General features: G+C 42.4%; 1 protein-coding gene across 3 annotated transcripts in view; it reads right to left on the bottom strand.

Moving 5' to 3' along the window:
- Nucleotides 1-6,358: 6,358 nt before the first annotated feature.
- Nucleotides 6,359-16,435, bottom strand: part of slc6a8 (solute carrier family 6 member 8) — a 34,070-nt gene continuing 23,993 nt past the window's right edge. For all 3 annotated transcript variants that reach the window (XM_061889275.1, XM_061889273.1, XM_061889274.1), the window contains 6 exons: nucleotides 16,327-16,435; nucleotides 16,095-16,232; nucleotides 15,930-16,032; nucleotides 11,196-11,296; nucleotides 7,667-7,837; nucleotides 6,359-7,583 (listed from right to left, as the gene is read on the bottom strand). The exon at nucleotides 16,327-16,435 is cut by the window's right edge and continues 4 nt beyond it. In XM_061889275.1, the coding sequence (XP_061745259.1) occupies nucleotides 7,455-7,583; nucleotides 7,667-7,837; nucleotides 11,196-11,296; nucleotides 15,930-16,032; nucleotides 16,095-16,232; nucleotides 16,327-16,435 (751 nt within the window). In that variant the 3' untranslated portion in view covers nucleotides 6,359-7,454. The remainder of the gene's footprint in view (nucleotides 7,584-7,666; nucleotides 7,838-11,195; nucleotides 11,297-15,929; nucleotides 16,033-16,094; nucleotides 16,233-16,326) is intronic.

Below are 16,435 nucleotides of genomic sequence, written 5' to 3'. Positions count from 1 at the left end.
CTGGCTGCGTGTGAATTGTGAACATGCAGTCTCCTACGTGCATGCTCGCATTGCAACTCCTGCAGGGGGGCGATGAAAGGCGGCTGTTTGCTTATTTTAGCAGACACCTCTGCCCTGGTGCCCTCCTACTCCCACTCGGATCTAGTTTCTGCGAGGACGTCAAAGTGCTGAATCGTTTATTCCGTCGTCTCTTATAGCGGACGCCGACTCCGCCAAGATTCCCACAGCGGGCGGGCGGTTCCACACTCACCCTGCGTTGCTCCCATGATGCAATGTAACGCTTACTGCGTCGCATTGTGAACTCATGTCATGTAACATGTGCTATGTTACCTGACATGTTTTGTCACTAGTGCCAACCTGTAACGTTACATAGCGAGGAAATTGGACTGCTAATGTAGATTAGGTCATGTAACTACTGTCTCGCATGAGGTAATCATTTAGAAGGCAATGGAACTTGCGCTACCCTGCTAAGTGGTCTAGGGGTTAGAGTGTCTGCCCTGAGATCAGTAGGTCGTACCAAAGACTTTAAAAATGGGACCCATTACCTCCCTGCTTGGCAGTCAGCATGAAGGGTTGGAATTGGGGGTTAAATCACCAAAAATGATTCCCAGGCGAGACCACCGCTGCTGCTCACTGCTCCCCTCACCTCCCAGGGGGGTGAACAAGGGGATGGGTCAAATGCAGAGGACAAATTTCACCACACCTAGTGTGTGTGTGACTATCATTGGTACTTTAAAGGCCTACTAAAATGAGATTTTCTTATTTAAATGGGGATAGCAGGTCCATTCTATGTGTCATACTTGATCATTTCGAGATATTGCCATATTTTTTCTGAAAGGATTTAGTAGAGAACATCGATGATAAAGTTCGCAACTTTTGATCGCTAATAAAAAAAAAGCCTTGCCTTTACCGGAAGTAGCAGACAATGTGCGCTTGACGTCACGTGTTATAGAGCTCCTCACATCCTCACATTGTTTATAATTTGAGCCTCCAGCAGCAAGAGCTATTCAGACCGAGAAAGCGACAATTTCCCCATTAATTTGAGCGAGGATGAAAGATTCGAGGATGAGGAAAGTTAGAGAGAAGCACAAAAAGAAAAAGCGACGGCCCCAGGTGACGGCAGTGTGAAATTTAAGGTGTAATTAGACACATTTACTAGGATAATTCTGGAAGATCCCTTATCTGCTTATTGTTTTAATAGTTTTTTAGTGAGATTGTATAGTCATACCTGAAAGTCGGATGGCTGCGGTGAACGCCAGTGTCTCTGAGCTGCCGAGGAGCCAATATCACAGCTGCCTCTTTGAGCTGCAGGAGGAAGTCTCCGGTAAGAGCCTACTTAATATCACAATTTTCCCATCCAAAAACTTGCTGGTTGACATAGAGAAACATGTTCGCTTGACCACTCTGTGTTAAACCTTCACAACAAACAAAGAAACGCAAGCTGTGTTCCGGTGCTAAAGGCAGCTGCAATCCACCGCTTTCCACCAACAGCATTATTCTGATAGTTTCCATTTTTAATTGAAAAAATTGCAAAAGATTCAACAACACAGATGTCCAAATTACTGTGTAATTATGCGACGAAAAGAGATGACTTTTAGCCGTGAGTGGTGCTGGGCTAATATGTCCCCTCCAACCCGAGACGTCACGCGCACGCGTCATCATTCCGCGACGTTTTCAACAAGAAACTCCGGGGAATTTTAAAATTGTCCATCCATCCATCATCTTCCGCTTATCCGAGGTCGGGTCGCGGGGGCAACAGCCTAAGCAGGGAAACCCAGACTTCCCTCTCCCCAGCCACTTCGTCTAGCTCTTCCCGGGGGATCCTGAGGCGTTCCCAGGCCAGCCGGGAGACATAGTCTTCCCAACGTGTCCTGGGTCTTCCCCGTGGCCTCCTACCGGTTGGACGTGCCCTAAACACCTCCCTAGGGAGGCGTTCGGGTGGCATCCTGACCAGATGCCCGAACCACCTCATCTGGCTCCTCTCGATGTGAAGGAGCAGCGGCTTTACTTTGAGTCCCTCCCGGATGGCAGAGCTTCTCACCCTATCTCTAAGGGAGAGACCCGCCACACGGCGGAGGAAACTCTTTTCGGCCGCTTGTACCCGTGATCTTATCCTTTCGGTCATGACCCAAAGCTCATGACCATAGGTGAGGATGGGAACGTAGATCGACCGGTAAATTGAGAGCTTTGCCTTCCGGCTCAGCTCCTTCTTCACCACAACGGATCGATACAACGTCCGCATTACTGAAGACGCCGCACCGATCCGCCTGTTGATCTCACGATCCACTCTTCCCTCACTCGTGAACAAGACTCCTAGGTACTTGAACTCCTCCACTTGGGGAAGGGTCTCCTCCCCAACCCGGAGATGGCACTCCACCCTTTTCCGTGCGAGAACCATGGACTCGGACTTGGAGGTGCTGATTCTCATTCCGGTCGCTTCACACTCGGCTGCGAACCGATCCAGCGAGAGTTGAAGATCCCGGTCAGATGAAGCCATCAGGACCACATCATCTGCAAAAAGCAGAGACCTAATCCTGCGGTTACCAAACCGGAACCCCTCAACGCCTTGACTGCGCCTAGAAATTCTGTCCATAAAAGTTATGAACAGAATCGGTGACAAAGGACAGCCTTGGCGCAGTCCAACCATCACTGGAAATGTGTTCGACTTACTGCCGGCAATGCGGACCAAGCTCTGGCACTGATCGTACAGGGAACGGACCGCCACAATAAGACAGTCCGATACCCCATACTCTCTGAGCACTCCCCACAGGACTTCCCGAGGGACACGGTCGAATGCCTTCTCCAAGTCCACAAAGCACATGTAGACTGGTTGGGCAAACTCCCACGCACCCTCAAGAACCCTGCCGAGAGTATAGAGCTGGTCCACAGTTCCACGACCAGGACGAAAACCACACTGTTCCTCCTGAATCCGAGGTTCAACTATCCGACGTAGCCTCCTCTCCAGTACACCTGAATAAACCTTACCGGGAAGGCTGAGGAGTGTGATCCCACGATAGTTGGAACACACCCTCCGGTCCCCCTTCTTAAAGAGAGGAACCACCACCCCGGTCTGCCAATCCAGAGGTACCGCCCCCGATGTCCACGCGATGCTGCAAAGTCTTGTCAACCAAGACAGCCCCACAGCATCCAGAGCCTTAAGGAACTCCGGGCGGATCTCGTCCACCCCTGGGGCCTTGCCACCGAGGAGCTTTTTAACTACCTCAGCAACCTCAGCCCCAGAAATAGGAGAGTCCACCACAGATTCCCCAGGCACTGCTTCCTCATAGGAAGACGTGTTGGTGGGATTGAGGAGGTCTTCGAAGTATTCCTTCCACCTATCCACAACATCCGCAGTCGAGGTCAGCAGAACACCATCCGCACCATACACGGTGTTGACAGTGCACTGCTTCCCCTTCCTGAGGCGGCGGACGGTGGTCCAGAATCGCTTCGAAGCCGTCCGGAAGTCGTTTTCCATGGCTTCCCCGAACTCTTCCCATGTCCGAGTTTTTGCCTCCGCGACCGCTGAAGCTGCACACCGCTTGGCCTGTCGGTACCTGTCCACTGCCTCCGGAGTCCTATGAGCCAAAAGGACCCGATAGGACTCCTTCTTCAGCTTGACGGCATCCCTCACCGCCGGTGTCCACCAAGGGGTTTTAGGATTGCCGCCCCGACAGGCACCAACTACCTTGCGGCCACAGCTACTATCTGCCGCCTCGACAATTTTAAAATTGTAATTTAGTAAACCAAAAAGGCCGTATTGGCATGTGTTGCAATGTTAATATTTCATCATTGATATATAAACTATCAGACTGCGTGGTCGGTAGTAGTGGGTTTCAGTAGGCCTTTGACTACCTGAGGTATGCTCTTAAGTGTGCTAATGTGTTACAGGGGAAAAATGCACTTGAACATGGTACATGAAACAATACTTTGTGTACAGTGGTACACAAGTTATGGTAATGCTGTAACGTCTACTGTTACATTAACCTAATATGATACATGTAACACAGAACAAGGTACATAGTTTCATCAGGTAATGTAACTTGTATACAGCGGTACATGAGTATGTTGTGCTTTATGAGGTCATGTAACGAGAATTATATTTACATGTGCTGTTGCAACGAGTAATGTGTACTGGTACATGAAGTCACTTAACATGATGCATGAAACAATGTACCTTGTACTGTGTTACATCAGGTAATGTTACATGGAACAATGTAACCTGTATACAGCAGTACAGGATAACATACATAGTGTTTTATGAGCTCATGTAACGTGTACTGTTGCAAGAATTAGTGTGCACTGTTACCTGAATTGACATTAAAGAAGCAATGTAACTTGTATACAGTGGTACACAAGTTATGGTAATGTACAGTGTTACACAAAGTAACGCACTGTTACATGAAGCAACATAATATGATACATGACGCAAAGTATCTTGTACTGTTAGATCAGTTAATGTAATGTGTACTGTTGCATGAATCAATGTAACTTATATAGTGGGGTACTACCCTTAGTCAATGTATTCTCTGTTTCATGAGATCATGTAACGTGTACTGTTACATGTAGTAACGCGTTATATGAATGAACATGTACATGATAATGTACCCAGTACTTGTGCATCCAGTAATGTAACATGTACTGTGTTACATAAATCAATGTAACTTAGACAGTGGTATATGAGTTAAAGTAACGTATTGTATGTTTTATGAGATCAATTAACGTGCACTGTTGCATGAAGTAACGTAATATGATTCATTAAGGAATTAATCTTGGTATTGTTACATCAGGTAATGCAACGTGCGCTGTTACATGAAGCATTGTAACTTGTACACAGTGGCACATGTTAATGTATACTGTGTTACAAGTAGCATGTACATGGTGTACTGTTGCATTAACTAATTTTAACTGTTGAATCAAATTGTCTTACTGTTACATGAATCAATGTAATATGATACATGAAGTAATGCAGCTTGAAGTGTTACGTCAGGTAATGCAAAGTATACTATGTTACATGCAGAAATGTACCTTATACAGTGGTACATGAGTTATTGTAATATACACTGTTTCATGAAATCAGATGGTCTAATGTTACGTGAAGTAACGTGTACTGAATCAGTTAATGTAACGTGTACTGTGTTATGTGAGGGAATGTATGGTGTGTTGTGTTACGTAGGTCATATAACGTGTGCTGTGTTACATGAGGGCATATAACGTCTACTGTGTTACGTGAGGGCATATAAAGTCTACTGTGTTACGTGAGGGCATATAACGTGTACTGTTATGTGACGGCATTCACTGAATTACGTGAGGTCACGTAACGTCTACTATCACGTGAGGTCACATAACGTCTACTGTGTCACGTGAGGTCACATAACGTCTACTATCACGTGAGGTCACGTAACGTCTACTATCATGTGAGGTCACGTAACGTCTACTGTGTCACGTGAGGGCACGGAGCGTCTACTGTGTTATGTGAGGTAATACTGTTACGTAAGGTAATGTAACGTCTACTGTGTCACGTGAGGTAATGTAACTTGTACTGTGTCACGTGAGGCCACGTGACGTCTACTGTGTCACGTGAGGCCATGTAGCGTCTACTGTGTCGCGTGAGGCCACGTGACGTCTCCTGTGTCACGTGAAGCCATGTAGCGTCTACTGTGTCGCGTGAGGCCACGTGACGTCTCCTGTGTCGCGTGAGGCCACGTGACGTCTCCTGTTTCACGTGAGGCCACGTAACGTCTCCTGTTTCACGTGAGGCCACGTAACGTCTCCTGTTTCACGTGAGGCCACGTAACGTCTCCTGTGTCACGTGAGGCCACGTAACGTCTCCTGTGTCACGTGAGGCCACGTAACGTCTCCTGTGTCACGTGAGGCCACGTAACGTCTCCTGTGTCACGTGAGGCCACGTAACGTCTCCTGTGTCACGTGAGGCCACGTAACGTCTCCTGTGTCACGTGAGGGCACGTAACGTCTCGTGTCACGTGAGGGCACTGAGCGTCTACTGTGTTATGTGAGTTAATACTGTTACGTGAGGTAACGTAACATCTACCGTGTTACGTGAGGTAACGTAACATCTACTGTGTTACGTGAGGTAACGTAACACCTACTGTGTTACGTGAGGTAATGTAACACCCACTGTGTTACGTGAGGTAATGTAACACCTACTGTGTCACGTGAGGTAACGTTAGGTCTACTGTGTTACGTGAGGTAATGTAACCTTTACTGTGTTACACGAGGAAATGTATGACATCACAATGTTTGTGATACCTCTGGGATTAGTTTGCTTCAGCGTAGTTTTAGCGTAGCAATTCTTTAATTCGTTCATGTTTGTGAGTTGGAGACAGTAACCATGGCGACAAGATGTCAGGTTAGTTTTATTGCTGTCATTTGGTTAGCAGGCAATGGTCACATGACTTGGACATTTCAGTGCAATGAGCGGCCGTGTTTACGTTCCTAATGGCAAAGTCAAAGCAGCCATGTTGGCTACTTGTGTGTGGCAATGTTGGATCAAAGATGGTCTCCGGAGAGGAGACGCTCTGCTCGGATGTAAACAGCAAAAAAGTGCAGTAAGACTAAAATGTTTTTTCACCCACAAAAAAAAATTTATGAATATTCATGTTCAAAGTCAGTCATTTAACAAAACATTTAGTTGATATTAGTCTTGCCTCGAAGGTTTAAAATTAACAAAATAAATGTCTAGTCATTATTTATTTTTAATGAAACTTCACTTCCTGCTTGCCATTCATCATAACACTCTTTCACAATAAAGTGACACAAGCGATTGTTATTTACAACTTTTTCACATTTTAAAGCTGGTAGAACAAAATAAAACCTGATTTCTGGTCTACAAACTACGGCGCTGAATGTCCTCGGGTGGCCACTTTTCAATCTCGAAGGCGACGGCGGCTCAGCTGATTGGCTCCTTGCCAGGAAGTGGATCCCGCATTGACCATATTTGGTGAGACTTCAGAGTTTTGCTAACACTACAAGTTTTCAGCACTTTGATCGTTTAAAAACAACAACAAAAATCCCTTTTGTCACCCGTAGAGGGCGTGGACAGACTTCACAGCTGCCAAAATAAAAGCCCCGCCCACTGCTACTTGTTCACGGTGGCGACGTAGCCTCAAAACGAGTAAAGCTGAAACAAAGTCGTGAGGTAGCCGCGGCCGGGAGGCGGAGCTTGAGGAAGCCGCGAAGACCTACTGCATGAAAAACACTTTCCTGTTTTGTAGCCACGCCCCTTTTGGCCTGCTATTAAGACAACAACGTAAGGCAACGCTTACGTCTTCTCGCGCCGGGATATGCCGAGGGGGGAGGGGCCAGGGGAAGAACTCGCTTTGGCACTGTTGACCTGTCACAGGTCAAAGGTCAGGTGCGCGTCACAGTGTTTGATTTTGGCGGGTCGGACAGGAAGACGAGCGCGATAAAGTGCGAGTGATTCCGCTCCCGCGGGGTCACATGACGCTCTCGAAGATGATGACTTTGTTGTCGTCGTTGGCGGGCGAGTTGGGCGACTTGACGTCGGGCGCCATGTACTCCAGGTGGTGACTCCCCCACACCGGCGTGGTCAGGTGGGCCCAGCGCTGCAACACACACACGCACACACACACACACAGGTGAGCGCGCTGACGGTCACATGACGAGGAAATGAGGCGTGACCTCTGACCTGCGCGAAGGAGCCCTTGGCGAAGAAGAGCTTGTACACGAGGCTGACGGGTATGCACAACATGGACGACAGTGCCAGACACCAGCCCACCACCTCCCCCCACCACGGGTACACGTAGGTGGTGTTGTACGTCAGAGCCTTGTAGTTGGCCAGGTGGAACAGGAAGATGCCCTGCACGCGCACACACACACACACACACACTGTCAACTACGTGCACGTGTGTGACCAATATAGTACTTTAACATGTAAAGTACTTCACAACATTGCTGCATGGGGTGTTTAGTGTAATGCTGTGTGTAAAGATGGGTGTAATACTGCATGGGGAGTTTAGTGTATAAATGCATGTGTAGTGCAGTGTAATACTGCGTGTGTAGTTTAGTGTAATACTGCGTGTGAAGTTGTGTGTATAAATGCATGTGTAGTGTAATACTGCGTGTGTAGTTCAGTGTAATACTGAGTGTGAAGTTGGGTGTATAAATGCGTGTGTAGTTTAGTGTAATACTGCGTGTGGAGTTGGGTGTATAAATGCGTGTGTAGTTTAGTGTAATACCGCGTGTAAAGACGGTGTATAACTGCGTGTGTAGTTTAGTGTAATGCGTGTGAAATTGGGTGTATAACTGCGTGTGGAGTTTAGTGTAATACTGCGTGTGAAGTTTAGTGTAATACTGCGTGTGAAGTTGGGTGTATAAATGTGTGTGTAGTTTTGTGTAATACCGCGTGTAAAGACGGGTGTATAACTGCGTGTGTGGTTTAGTGTAATAATGCGTGTGAAGTTGGGTGTATAACTGCGTGTGAAGTTAGGTGTAATACTGCGTGTGAAGTTGGGTGTATAAATGTGTGCGTAGTTTTGTGTAATACTGCGTTTAAAGACGGGTGTATAACTGCGTGTGAAGTTTAGTGTAATAATGCGTGTGAAGTTTAGTGTAATACTGCGTGTGAAGTTGGGTGTAATACTGCGTGTGAAGTTGGGTGTATAAATGTTTGTCTAGTTTAGTGTCATACTGTGTGTGAAGTTGGTTGCATAACTGCGTGTGAAGTTTAGTGTAATACTGCCTGTGTAGTGTAGTGTAATACTGTGTGTGAAGTTGGGTGTAATACTGAGTGTGTAAATTAGTGTAATACTGAGTGTGAAGTTGGGTGTATAAATGCGTGTGTATTTCAGTGTAATACTGTATGTGAAGTTGGGTGTATAAATGCGTGTGTAGTTTAGTGTAATACTGTGTGTGAAGTTGGGTGTATAAATGCATGTGTAGTTTAGTGTAATATTGCGTGTGAAGTTGGGTGTATAAATGCATGTGAAGTTTAGCGTAATACTGCGTGTGAAGTTGGGTGTATATATGCGTGTGTAGTTTAGTGTAATACTGCGTTTGTAGTTTAGTGTAATGCGTGTGAAGTTGGGTGTAATACTGAGTGTGTAGTTCTGTGTAATGTGTGTGTAGTTTAGTATAATACTGTGTGTGTAGGTCAGTGTAATACTGTGTGTGAAGTTGGATGTATAACTGCGTGTGTAGTTTAATGTAATACTGCGTGTGAAATTTAGTGTAATATTGTGTGTGAAATTTAGTGTAATACTGTGTATGTAGTTTAGTGTAATACTGCGTGTGAAGTTGGGTGTAATACTGGGTGTGCAGTTTAGTGTATTACTGAGTGTGTAGTTCTGTGTAATAATGGGTGTGTAGTTTAGTGTAATACTGCGTGTGAAGTTGGGTGTATAACTGCGTGTGTAGTTTAATGTAATACTGTGTGTGTAGTTTAATGTAATACTGTGTGTGAAGTTTAGTGTAATACTGCGTGTGTAGTTTAATGTAATACTGTGTGTGAAGTTTAGTGTAATACTGTGTCTGAAGTTGGGTGTATAACTGCGTGTGTAGTTTAATGTAATACTGTGTCTGAAGTTGGGTGTATAACTGCGTGTGAAGTTTAGTGTAATACTGTGTCTGAAGTTGGGTGTACAACTGCGTGTGAAGTTTAGTGTAATACTGTGTCTGAAGTTGGGTGTATAACTGCGTGTGAAGTTTAGTGTAATACTGTGTCTGAAGTTGGGTGTATAACTGCGTGTGAAGTTTAGTGTAATACTGTGTCTGAAGTTGGGTGTATAACTGCGTGTGAAGTTTAGTGTAATACTGTGTCTGAAGTTGGGTGTATAACTGCGTGTGAAGTTTAGTGTAATACTGTGTCTGAAGTTGGGTGTACAACTGCGTGTGAAGTTTAGTGTAATACTGTGTCTGAAGTTGGGTGTATAACTGCGTGTGAAGTTTAGTGTAATACGGCGTGAAAAGTTGGGTGTATAACTGCGTTTGTAGTTTAGTGTAATACTGTGTGTTTAGGTCAGTGTAATTCTGTGTGAAGTTGGGTGCATAATTGCGTGTGTAGTTAAGTGTAATACTGCGTGTGCAGTTTAGTGTAGTGTAGTTCCGTGTAATACTGTGTGGGAGGTTGGGTGTAATACTGCGTGTGTGAGAAACATCCATCATGCAGGAGACATAAAAAGTACTGTAGTTCGGTGTGGTACTGTGTGTGAAGTTGGGTGTAATACTGTGTGTATAACTGCGTGTGTACTTGGGTGTAATACTGTGTGTATAACTGCGTGTGTACTTGGGTGTAATACTGTGTGTATAACTGCGTGTGTACTTGGGTGTAATACTGTGTGTATAACTGCGTGTGTACTTGGGTGTAGTACTGTGTGTGAAGTTGGGTGTAATACTGTGTGTATAACTGCGTGTGTATTTGAGTGTAGTACTGCGTGTGTAGTTCAGTTGAATACGTGATTATTGCCAAACTGCACCCCACCCAAGAGGACATCTCCAACCACATTTAATTGTTGTGCCAAATATTTAGGGATCTTTAACAACTAGTCCTATTAATAATCCTAAAGTCTGCTATTAAAACCAGTGACCAGCTGACAACCTGGGAAAGACCTAGTGGTGGCCTGAAGAAACCGGCGTGGCGCATTGGAAGAGTGGCCATGCTCAACCCGAGGGTCCCGGGTTCAATCCCCACCTAGTACCAACCTCATCACTTCACCATTGCTCCTGATGGGTGCTGGTTAGCGCCTTGCATGGCAGCTCCCTCCATCAGTGTGTGAATGTGTGTGTGAATGGGTAAATGTGGAAGTAGTGTCAAAGCGCTTTGAGTACCTTGAAAGTAGAAAAGCGCTATACAAGTACAACCCATTTATCATTAATTATTTACCGCTGACAGGTGGGAACAGACCCCACCGTGACCTGGATCCACCCAACAATTGCTAGGGAACTTTGTGTTCGGTTGAGTGTAGTACTGTGTTGGTGTAGTAGTGTGCTTGAAGTTGGGAGTAGTACTGTGTGTGTGTGTGTGTGTGAGTGAGAAAGGCACCATGTAGAAGACATAAAAAGTACTTAATGAGAAGAGGTTGAGTGTAGTACTGCGTGTGTAACAGTGCGTTTGTAATTGGTTATAGTACTGTGTGTGTGGTAGGGTGTTTAAAGTTTGAAGTACTTCATAAGAGTAGTGTGTGTGGTACTATGTAGTAGTGTGTGTAGTAGTGAGGCACCATGCAGACGCAGGGCGTGATGAAGGACCAGCACCACTTCATCCAAGGAAAAGGTCTGTAACCAATCATACGGGCGATGTCATCCATGAAGCGGTCAGCACCTGCCAAGTGATGATGTCATCGTTATTTAGTGTTTAAAGTGAAACTACAAATATGTCACATACTTTATATTATTGGACAATAGGAGCTGTATGGGATACATGCATGCACACTATATGTACTCTAACATATATACTATATAAAGTACACTACACTGCACTATATACACTATACCAGTGGTTCTCAAATGGGGGTACGCGTACCCCTGGGGGTACTTTAAGGTATGCCAAGGGGTACGTGAGATTTTTTTTTAAATATTCTAAAAATAGCAACAATTCAAAAATCCTTTATAAATATATTTATTGAATAAAACTTCAACAAAATATGAATGTAAGTTCATAAACTGTGAAAAGAAATGCAACAATGCAATATTCAGTGTTGACAGCTAGATTGTTTTGTGGACATGTTCCATAAATATTGATGTTAAAGATTTCTTTTTTTGTGAAGAAATGTTTAGAATTAAGTTCATGAATCCAGATGGATCTCTATTACAATCCCCAAAGAGGGCACTTTAAGTTGATGATTACTTCTTTGTGTAGAAATCTTTACTTATAATTGAGTCACTTGTTTATTTTTCAACACGTTTTTAGTTATTTTTATATCTTTTTTCCCAAATAGTTCAAGAAAGACCACGACAAATGAGTAATATTTTGCACTGTTGTACAAATTAATAAATCAGAAACTGATGAAGTAGTGCTGTATTTTACTTCTTTATCTCTTTTTTTCAACCAAAAATGCTTTGTTCAGATTAGGGGGTACTTGAATTAAAAAAAATGTTTACTCTGAAAAAAGGTTGAGAAGCACTGCGCTGTACTATGTTAAGCTATACTATAAACACTACACTACTATGTACACCATACTGTATACACTACACTTTATGTACGCAGCTCAGACGAGGCACCAAGCAGTGTGGGCGGGAAGCGTTTCCACAAACGCGGAAGAAAATTTTCACAACAAAGTTCTAAAACTTAGTGATGTATACAATAGAATATAATACAATAGAAAGTACTTTATTGATCCTTGGGGGAAATTCAGCAAATATCAGATGTATCAGATTTTAGGTGGGTTTATTTTGTACCCTTTGCGTTCATGTTTCACTATTTGTTGCGTTTTTGTTGCGTTTTACTGCTTTGTAAAAAATGTCGATGGAAAGGTGGTGTGACGTTCATGTGTTGTCAATATTCAGTGTTGTATCCTTCATACAAAAATAAAAAATTCCATTATGTTTTTTAAGGCGGTCTCTCATAACGTTTTTGGTATTCAATCAGACATTATTGTGAGGTTTTGTATTAGTGTTCCTAAAATTCAGATATAACGGCCCCCGGACACATTTTTTTCACTTTTCTGTATACTATGTACACTATTCCGTATACTATATAAACTATATTATTTATACCATACTATGTACACAAAATTATATCCACTATTCTATATACACGCTACACTATATATACATTACACCATACTATCAATACTACACTATACTTTAAATACTACATATACTACACTATACTATATACACACTACACTATTATATATATACAACACTACTGTACTATTTATACTATATACACTACACTATATTTATACTATACTATTTACCATACCTCGTACCTTTTACACTACATTACTATTTATATTGCACTATACTAATTATACTACGCTACACTATTTAAATTACACTACATTTTCTATACTATTTATATTTGTATATGTACTACACTATACTATTTATACTCCACTGTTTATACTACATTACACTATTGGAATTACAGTACGTTATACTATACTATTTATACAACACTACTATTCATACTGCGCTACATTTTATTAGTTATACTATGCCATATTACACTATACGATATTGTACTACGTTACACTTGACCATAATATACTACATTACATTGAACTTTAATATACTACACTACACTGTACCACACTAGACTGTACCATAAAATACAACACTATACTACATGACACGATACTATTCTGTTTTTTTATATGATACTACACTAACACCCTAGCATACTACATGGACCCCACTATACTACATCACACCACATTTTAATATAATACAGAACACTGTACTATGCTGTACTACACAACACTACACCACTCTATAATACACTACTCAACTTTATACTATGGTACATTTTTCCATATTACAACAAAGTACACTCCACTGCACAATACTACACACTACACTATACTACTTAATACTACACAACTTTATACGACACTGTACTAAAGTACACAACATGCTGTACTTAACTGCCCTAAACTACACTACACTACAGGTATACTACAGTACAATACACTACACTATACCAATTTATACTACTACACTTTCTCTACACCGTAGTATACACTACTTTATACTACACTATGCAATAATACACTACTTTAAACTACACTATGCAATACTACACTACTTTATGCTACACTATACTAAACCACTTTATGCTACACTACTTTAAAATAAACTACACTATACTATCGTACACTATAGTAATTTATACTACACTATACTAAATTACACTACTTTGTACTACACTACACTACACTACTTTGTACTATACTAAACTACACTATACTACACCACTTTAAACTACACTATACTAAAGTACACTTTGCAATACTACACTATACTATCGAACAGTGCACTATACTAATTTATACTACACTACTTTGTACTACACTGTACTAAACTACACTCCTTTATACTACACTACTTTGTACACTTCACTATGCAATACTACACTTTACTGTCGTACACAATACTACACTACTTTTTACTAAACTACACTATGCAATACTACGCTACACTATCATACACTATACAAATTTATACTACACTATACTAAACTACACCACTTTATACTACACTATACTAAACAACACTATGCAATACCACACCATACTATCGTACAGTGCACTATACTATACTAATTTATACTACACTACACTAAACCACAGTACTTTGTACTACACTATACCATACTACACTATACTCCCATACACAATACTACACCACTTTATACTACATTACTTTATACTAGACCACTTCATAGTACACTATACTAAAACTACACTATGCAATACGACACCATACTATTGTACAGTGCACTATACTATACTATACTAATGTATACTACACTAAACTATACTACTTTATAATACACTACTTTGTACTACAATATACTAAACTGCACTATGCAATACTACACTATACTCTCGAACATAATACTACACTACTTTGTACTAAACTATAATGAACTACACCACTTTTTACTACACTATACTAAACTACACTATGCAATACTACACCATACTATCGTACAGTGCACTATACTATACTAATTTATACTACACTACACTAAACCACACTACTTTGTACTACACTATACCAAACTACACTACTTTGTACACTGCACTATGCTAAACTACACTATGCTCTCGTACACAATACTACACTACACTACTTTGTACTACACTATACTAAACTACACTACTTTTTACTCCACCACTTTTTAGTACACTATGCAATATGACACCATACTATTGTACAGTGCACTATACTATACTAATGTATGCTACACTACACTAAACTACACTACTTTGTACTACATTCTACTACATTATGCAACACTACACTATACTCTCGAACATAATGCTACACTACTTTGTACTAAACTATACTAAACTACACCACTTTATACTACACTATACTAAACTACACTATGCAATACTACACCATACTATCGTACAGTGCACTAATCTAATTTATACTACACTACACTATACCACCCTACACTACTTTGTACACTGCACTATGCTAAACTACACTATACTCTCGTACACAATATGACACTACTATATTCTACATTATACTAAACTACACTACTATATACTACGCCACTTTATAGTACACTATACTAAAACTACAGTATGCAATAGGACACCACACTATTGTACAGTGCACTATACTATACTAATGTATAGTACACTACACTAAACTACACTACTACTGCATATACTACACTACTTTGTACTACATTATACTAAACTACACTATGCAATACTGCACTATACTCTCGAACATAATACTACACTACTTTGTACTAAACTACACCACTTTACACTACACTATACTAAACTACACTATGTAATACTGCACCATACTATCGTACAGTGCACTATACTGTACTAATTTATACTATACTACTTTGTACACTACACTATGCTAAACTACACTATGCAATACTACACTATACTCTCGTACACAATACTACACTACTTTATACTACACTACATGCTGTACTTGAGTGCCTTTAACCAGACTACAGTACTCAGCACGTCACTAAGTTACATTATACTGCAATGTTACCGCTGTATACTCATACTACCCACACTTTGAATTGTACTAAATATTCTATAGTTTCATGAAATGTTTAATTGTTACTCGTCTTGGGGGCGTGGCTACCAGCACTGGGCGGAGCAACCAGCCACACCTTGAATGAGTGAAGCAATCAGGCTCCCACTGAAGCGCCTTTTGTGGTTTTAGTGCTTTGTTTTGTTTAGTACGCCGTAGCGTCTGCACCACCGCCTCCTCCCCCCAGGTGGCGCCGCACGTACCGTACACCCAGGACACCACCATGCACTCCCAGAAGGCCTGCCACAGCAGCGTCATGCCGCTCGCCGAGTAGTAGTCGAACAGCTGGAAGACGTACATTCCTCCCTGAAAGCGACAAGGTTTGATTCCCGCTGCACAGGCGAGGGCGTGGTGCGCGCCGGGCTCACCTGCGTCACCATGGAGAGGTCGATGACGAAGCACAGCAGACAGCAGAGGGCCACGGCGATTTCCCGCTTGTAGCGATGCTCGTATTTGCCCGGGAAAAGATCCAGGATTCCCGTCACGAAACCTTCCACGCCGACGAACTGAGCGCGCACACACACGGCACACGCGTGACCCGTCTGACACGCTAACAATGACTCCTGTACAGTTAGCATGATGCTAAGCTAAGCGTGTCACCTGACTGTCCAGGCCCAGCAGCAGCAGCATGAAGAAGAAAAGGCCCGCCCACAACGGCGCCACCGGCATCAGACTGACCGCCTTCGGGTACGCGATGAACGCCAGACCT

This window comes from Nerophis ophidion, linkage group LG27, assembly GCF_033978795.1.
Source record: "Nerophis ophidion isolate RoL-2023_Sa linkage group LG27, RoL_Noph_v1.0, whole genome shotgun sequence".
NCBI classification, from domain to species: Eukaryota; Metazoa; Chordata; class Actinopteri; order Syngnathiformes; family Syngnathidae; genus Nerophis; species Nerophis ophidion.
The sequence above is the reverse complement of the archived record's forward strand: the minus strand, read 5'-3'. Positions and strand labels throughout refer to the sequence as shown.